General features: G+C 34.7%; 1 protein-coding gene across 1 annotated transcript; it reads left to right on the top strand.

Annotated features, from left to right (window-relative positions):
- Nucleotides 1–839: 839 nt before the first annotated feature.
- LOC133331661 (uncharacterized) lies at nucleotides 840–1,927 on the top strand. Its single transcript, XM_061540042.1, has 3 exons — nucleotides 840–1,284; nucleotides 1,358–1,539; nucleotides 1,607–1,927. Exons 1-3 carry the CDS (start codon nucleotides 840–842, stop codon nucleotides 1,922–1,924), a joined length of 945 nt encoding a protein of 314 aa, XP_061396026.1. The 3' UTR covers nucleotides 1,925–1,927.
- The last annotated feature ends 5,729 nt before the right edge of the window (nucleotides 1,928–7,656 follow it).

Below are 7,656 nucleotides of genomic sequence, written 5' to 3'. Positions count from 1 at the left end.
AATTGGGAATAACGTTAGCCTACGTTATAACCGACCATGACCTATATATACCAAATATTTGTTTATAATTAAATTCACTTGTGTTTTCAATAGCAATTTTGAAAAATCTGAACTTTTGTAACAATGCCTAGGTTAACTTGAAAAATATTTGGAATTGATTAAAGAAGTTCATCAAAACAATCAAAAAGAAGAAGAAGAGGAGTCAGCTAGACAATGTCCAGTACATACGCACAGGCACACCATTCACCGCCATTGGCTCAAACTATCAATGAGGAAATGAAGTAATTCTTAGGCTAAACACGATTAAGTGAAATTGTGGACAAAATATTGTATAACGGTACAACTAACAAACTATTATGGTCAAAGAGCACAAAGAGAATACTGGCCAATGCCAGAGAACTGAAGAGAATGAGAGACAAAGTTTGGGTGTGGGTTTTGTGGCCTGCTAACTGACCAATCAAATGCTACAGAGCCAAGAAAACCATTTGGCCAGGCCATAACTGATAGAAAAGAAAAGTATTTTTATAGCAAGGCAAAGAGTAGCAAGCCGCATGGCTTACATGGGGGGAGCCAAAAACATAGCTGAGTGAGTAGAGGGGTATCTTTTTTGGGATGGGAATTGAGCAAAATCGAACAGCTCTTAACTGGTGTTAATTTCATTTGTTAATCTACCAACTACAACAAAAGAATGGTCGTATAAAAAGCACTGTAGCCACAATTGACATTTACATATTCAGTTGGTCAGCCGTAGGGTAATTGTACCGTAACTGAAGCGGATTTTCAAATTGAATTAATCACACTCACACAAGAGACACGGGAAGAAGGACTGTTGCAGCAGGATGAACAAATTTGTTGTTGTGCTTTTGGCCGTAGCCGTAACGGCTTCGGGTGCTTTGGCTCAAGCCAATCAAATGCCTCAGTCGGCCACCGATTTGGCTTTCGATATGTACCGATCATGCTTGAAGGATTTCAGTACCAGCTGTGTCAAACCCAAAGCAATGCAATGGTTCAACGAGGCCATGAATAAAGATGAAATTATGATCACCGATAAGTTGTCGGTTGTTCGTACTGGCAGAATTGTTGGCAACAACCAACAACGTGCCATGGACGCCCAAGAAAGAATGTTCCAAGAAATCGACAATTTCTTGGCTACACATTCGTTGCGCATCAAGGCTCCCGAATTCTTCCAAAGTGCTGAGGCTCGCTCCTATGTTCCCGACTTTTTGATGAACAATGTTTTGACCAAGGGTGCTGTTGTGCCATTGGCTGATCGTGATGCTGAGGGTAAGTGAAAGTTTAAAAATTTCCTTTTGTATTATTTGCTAATTTGGATTTTCTTTCTCTTTGTTTTTCTTAGGTCGTGGTATGATCAAGAAGGCTGTCCTCCCCTTCTTGTTGGGTCTTAAATTGAAGACCACCGTTTTGGTGCCAATTGCTCTTGCCCTGATTGCCTTGAAAACCTGGAAAGCCATGACTTTGGGTCTGTTGTCTTTGGTCTTGTCCGGTGCTTTGGTTGTTTTCAAAATTGCCAAACCCAAGGTATGTCAAAAAGATAATTTTTTTCTCTTCAGAAAGATTTATAAAAAATATTTTTTCTATTTTTAAGATTGTCAACTACGAAGTTGTCCACTATCCCCACCATCACGAACACATCGAACATGTCCCCCATCACTATGAACATGTTGAACACATTGTTCCCCACCATGTAGAACACATTGTCCCCCACCATTTGGACCATCATTTAGATCATCACTTGGATCATCATTCCATTGAACATCACTTGGAATTGCCCCATCATGTTGAGCATGTCGAACATATCGAACATGCTGCCCCTGCCTGGGATCCACATGCTTGGGCCCGTTCCTCTCAGGAAAGTCATGGTGATGCTCAAGATATGGCTTTTGCTGGACAAAAGAGACGTTAAGTTCTAAACGAACTGATCGGAAGTGAAACCTAGCTAACGTTACGACCACATGAACACTACCACCACCTAAGATAATGACAACGACCAGACGAAGCCTCATTTCAATGATTTGAAACAGAAAAAGTCTTAATTATTTATTTTCATTTAGTTTTTAAGTATTGAAATTATGCAAATTTCCAAAGATTTGTCTTTTTTTGTTTAGACACGACCAGTTCGTGTTCGATATTGTAGAGCAGTTGTACAAAGTGACATGCATTATTTATTTTTGTAAATATTTATTTATTTATTTTTTTATACATTCATAAAATGAATCGCAAAGAAAAAAAGAAAAGCAATTTGAAAAAAATATTGAATCAGATAGTTTTACTACAGAAAATTGAAAAATAATGGAGATCTGCAAAGAAAATAAGTAGATATTTTTAAGAGTCTAGTTTTAGATACGACTTAGGGACAAATTAATTGGTTGTATTACGAATATTAAATAGTTTATTCGATAGGGGTGTTGTATCTTTATGAAAGTTACAAAATTCAAACTTTCCCCAGATTTCGTGAAAATATTACGATATTTGATCATGTTGGTACACCTTATGTGTTTCGTGGAATTAATTCTAATATTACTTTTTATTTTTTTACTTCTAATATATCCCAGCTATTCGCTTTGTCCTTATGTGTTAACATGTGAATATATTCATCGAATAACACATAAATGATACATAAATCTACCACCTGAATGACAGTTAAGTTTTTGAATTTGTTAGTCATATTTTCCAAGGGATTTCAATTTACTCGCAATTATACCATGGAAGAGGTCTCTGTAGATATTTTGATCATTAATTAATAATATGACAACAGATTTCCTTTCGCAGCAAGCAATTATAAGTTTACACCCATTATAATTTACACCCATAAATTAGTCGACATTTACACTCAACCTAGGGACATGTGGTATACACCTGTCCTGACATTTTTATGCTATTTTGGTTTGAGGAGGTCTTAAAATTACAACCGATTCATCAATTCCTTTATAGAATGTATACAATTAATCAAAGGGGTAGTACCAGGAGAAATTGCGCTCTAGACCCCATCTTAGGATATAATATGGTCGTGGTAAAAAATATTACGACGTCCAGCCATAACCCATTGTGTGAAGTTATCACCCAGACATACTGGCTAATATTTGTAAATCAATTCACCAAAACTGATTTTGGTCATAAAAACGTGAGTTTTAAAACCGACATTTGATTTGTCATAATGTTAAGTGCATAAATAGGGTGTTAAATCTATGGCAAAAAAATTGACCCATTAAAAACCCATTCGTTGAAACATATAAAGCTATACGAATTTCTAAATTGTTAATATAAGGAGAGCATATTCGGTTAATACCCAAAATACCGGATAAAGGATATGCTATCCTAATAAGCAACAAATATTGATCACTATGAAGGTGGAATGTATATAAAATTTTTCATTCCTAAATATCCACCGGAGACACCATAAACGATACTGCCTATTATTCGGTATTTTGGTACTTTGAGTTGGGTACTAAATCTCTCTACCACGTTGGAGGTCTTCATTTAGAAGTATTAGAGGTCTTCTTATAGAAGAACTGGAGACCTTCTTATAGAAGAACTGGAGACCTTCTTATAGATGAGCTTATTTTAGAAGGGCTGGAGATTCTTCATATAGAAGAGCTGGAGGTCTTCTTATAGATGAGCTTGAGGTCGTCTTATAGATGAGCTGGAGGTCGTCTTATAGCTGAGCTGGACGTATTATCTTAGAATCGCTGGATGTCTTATTTTTAAGGTGTTGGATATTTTTCAGAAGAGCTGGACATCGACAATTCTATTGGCCTGACATTGGATTTATAAATATCGAAAATTATCACCCTTTGTGGGGGAAGTACTAGGAAGAGTGGACCAATAGGTCTCATCTTCAATCTTGATCTAGGCTTGGTAAAAGTTTGGTTCAAGTTGGGCATTCCATTAGCCTAATATTTGACTTATAAATATTGAAAATTATGACCGTTTGTGGGGGAGGTACCAGGAGGAGTGCACCAATGGGTCCCATCTATCTACTTAATCTAGAGTTGCTAATGATAATAGGTTGTACAAAGTTTCGTTAAAATCGAATAGTCCGTTTGCATTTTATTATAAAATTAATTTTTTAGCACAATTTGGGTGGACCAATAATCCCCATCTTGGAACTTAAACTATGTTTGGAAGAAATATTAAGATGTGCAAAGTTTGGATGAAATCGATTATTTCCTTCGAGAGTTATCGTGCGCACCAGCCATCCAGACAGACAGACGGACGAACATGTGTAAATCGACTCCAAATTATCTGAAACGGATTTGGCCCAAAGGAACTACAATTCCAAAGCAACTCCCATATAACCCCCTTTTTATACCCTCCATCATACTAAGGAGGGTATATTAATTTTGTTTTTCCGTCTGTAACTCATCGAAATAATCATTTCGTACCGAGATATAAAGTATGTCTGTTGAAATCACTCTATGGTCGTCTTTTGTCAAAAGGCTGGTCAATAAGGGTACCCCAAATTTTCGGTATTTTGAGGTTCGTGGGTGCGTTTCAGACGAATTCGCTGTAATTTGGTCGTAATTTTGTAGTCGTATATGGTAACAAATCTCCCTACCAAATATTATTAGTATTCACCCCTGTTGGGGGTAGTCCTGTGGTACAGGATATTATGCCTTTGTGCATATGTTTGTAATAGGCAAAAGGAAACGAGATAGACCCATGGTTCTTTTTGCGAAAATGCATAGAATCACTTTCTGAGTCGATTTATCCGACCGTCCGCCTGTATATGTTAAATTGTAAATAAATTACAGGTCGCATTTATGGTCCGATTTGGATGAAATTTGGCACAGCTCACTTATTTGGGCCAAGGACGAACCCTATTGAAATTTGAGAAAATCGATTCAGATTTAGATACAGCTCCCGTATATAGTTTCGTCCGATTTAAGGTAAGTGGGGCACCAAAGTCCCTATATATCTTTTGATTTGCATGAAATTTGGGATAGAGTTCTGAAATAGGTCCAGAATGACATGTGCTGAGTTTCGTGAAAATCGGTTCAGATTTAGATATAGCTCCCATATATAGTTTTGTCCGATTTTATGTAAATGTTGCACCAAAGCCCCTATATATCTTTCGATTTGCACGAAATTTTGCACAGTATACTGAACTGTGTCTAGCATGATGTGTGTCAAGTTTCGAAAAATCTGTTCAGATTTAGATATAGTTCCGGTATATATTTTCGTCCGATTTAAGGTAAATGGGGCACAAATTTCCTTTTACGATTTGCACGAAATTTGGCATAGCGTACTGAATTGAGTCTAGGATGATGTGTGTTAAGTTTCGTAAAAATCGGTTTATATTTAGATATATAGGTCCCATATATTTTTATCCGATTTTATGTAAATTGTGCACCAAAAGCGTACTGAACTAAGTCTAGAATGATGAGAGGTAGGTTTCGGTTCGGATTTCATTTAAGCTCCCGCATATATATTTTCGTCCGATTTTAGGTAAATAGTGCACCAAAGTCCCTTTATATCCTTATACAATATAACCCAAGCGGTGAAGGGTATCATATAGTCGGCCCAGTCCGTCTTTACTACTTTCCTTACTGGTTATTAATGCAAACAGACGTAACTCCTGTAGAAAACTAAAGCTCGCAATATTCAAGATAGAAATTTTGAACTTATATTTAATGTTACATCTGGGATGTTTGATATTGAAAATGAGATATATCGGCCAATTTTTTACGGTACGCCAAACTTAAGGCTTTTCTTCATTTTTTAACAAGCCAGCTATAGTAAAGTATTTTTGTTTCTCATTGAGTTGAAAGGTATCCTGTGCAAAGTTCTATCGCTATCGGAGAAATATTTAATGTCTTTAATGCTAAATTTACATAAAATCGGTCGAAACTATATATGGAAATCTGAACCGATTTTCACGAATCTGAACACACATCACTATAGACTCAATTCAGTACGCTATGCAAAATTTCGTGCAAATCGAAAGAAATATAGGGGCTTTAATGCACCATTTACAAAAATCTGAGGAAAATATATTTGTGAACTATGTCTGAACTCAATTTGGTACGCTGTACAAATTTTACTCTCAATTGGATAATTATTAGTCACTTTGTTGTACTACAATTGTGTAGATACATCCTTTTGTTTTAGAAAAAAGTCAAAAGGACGTAATTTACATAAAACCTTTAAAACCAAAAAAATATTATTTTTATTTCAAAAAAATAAATACGGCTCTATACTGCGATTAAACTTTGAAAAAAATCCAGCCATGCTCCATTTTTATAGATTTTATAACGGGCTTTGCTTCTCTTGTAAAATTAGTAAAAGTGTAGTTAAGTCCGTTTGCGTTTATGACAACTTAATTTAGCGTTAAAACCGATATTATTCCTAGTCTGTACCAATTTTTGTCACTAGATATCATTTCAGAAGTATGGTATAAAGTACAAAAATATTCTCCATCAAATTTTAGTATACAGTGGTAGTCAAATTGAGTATGTGGAAATATGTAGCAATCACTTTATATGAAGTTGTAATAACTTTATATGAAAAAGGTTCAATTGTAACTGTAAATACTATTTTTTCCAGAAATTTTTGGTATTTTGCTGTAAAATTTATTAATAAAATGTATAACTCGATTTTAGCTGGATCAAAACATATGCAACTCTAACGAATTTTAAAAATATCGTTAATATAGGTATCATAGTTTATATTTTTCGCAAAGTTTAAGCATTCTTGAGTGTTAAGTGGTAGTTTTAACTGTAATTGTAATATTTCCATATAGTCAATTTCAGTAGAATATGTTTTGACCACCACTGTATGTCACTGAACAGGATAAATCAGTATATATAATTAGAAAGTAACATGAAACTTCATATTTCCTGCATAGTGCAAAAGATTGAAATATTCTATGTCAAATTTCACTACGAGTCTTAAACCAAATTATATATTGAAATGCAATGGTTTTTTAGAAACTGGAAATATAAAATTAAGATTATTGACAACAAATTATTTTTCAACTTCAGTAAGTGCTAGTTAAAACCCTTGCAGAAATATGTCAAAATAATACTAATTATTAATTTCACTAAATTAGTTTTATATGAATTTGTATCAGAAATAAACATATAGAATATTTTTAACAAGTCCTTGACATGCCTTCGCGTAAATATCCAGATAAAATTTTAAATTCAAATTCCATTTCCTCATTACTCTTGGCATAAATCATATAATTTGGATGGAAAACTAAACCGGAAGCAATCGCAGACAATAATAAATCTTTCTTCGAAATATTTCTCAATTTTCTTTCACATTTTTTTGGAAAACCAACCACCGCTTGTTTACAAAAATTTGCCAATAGACGGTAAAAATCTATGACACCGAGTGAAAGTTTTATTTTGTCTGCTGCGTGTGGTTTTGATGTCATCTTCGTTTTTATCGAAACGAAAAGTATTATAAAATAGAGCCAAATAAGGTGTCACTTATACAGACCATACTTGGCAAGCGATGTAATCAGTATTGAAATTCAATAAAGGCAGTAATTGAATTTAAATAAAACACCAAAGCCAAAGAGATGGTGGCCAATGGATAATCCGACTGTCCGTTTCGTTAAATATATACAATGTACGAGAGATAATGACATCGGTCATAAGTAAATCAATTTCGGTTCACTGTTTTGAATAA

This window comes from Musca vetustissima, unplaced genomic scaffold (assembly GCF_032173495.1).
Source record: "Musca vetustissima isolate MV318-11 ecotype Yass unplaced genomic scaffold, APGP_CSIRO_Mvet_v1 utg38189, whole genome shotgun sequence".
Lineage (NCBI taxonomy): Eukaryota > Metazoa > Arthropoda > Insecta > Diptera > Muscidae > Musca > Musca vetustissima.
This window is presented reverse-complemented; position numbering and strand designations above follow the sequence as displayed.

Excerpts from the sequence above, each read along its gene's own strand:
- LOC133331661 (XM_061540042.1), top strand. The coding sequence starts at position 840 with ATGAACAAATTTGTTGTTGTGCTTTTGGCCGTAGCCGTAACGGCTTCG. Across the intron at positions 1,285-1,357 it reads GGCTGATCGTGATGCTGAGG|GTCGTGGTATGATCAAGAAG; the intron begins GTAAGTGAAAGT and ends TGTTTTTCTTAG. Across the intron at positions 1,540-1,606 it reads TCAAAATTGCCAAACCCAAG|ATTGTCAACTACGAAGTTGT; the intron begins GTATGTCAAAAA and ends TCTATTTTTAAG.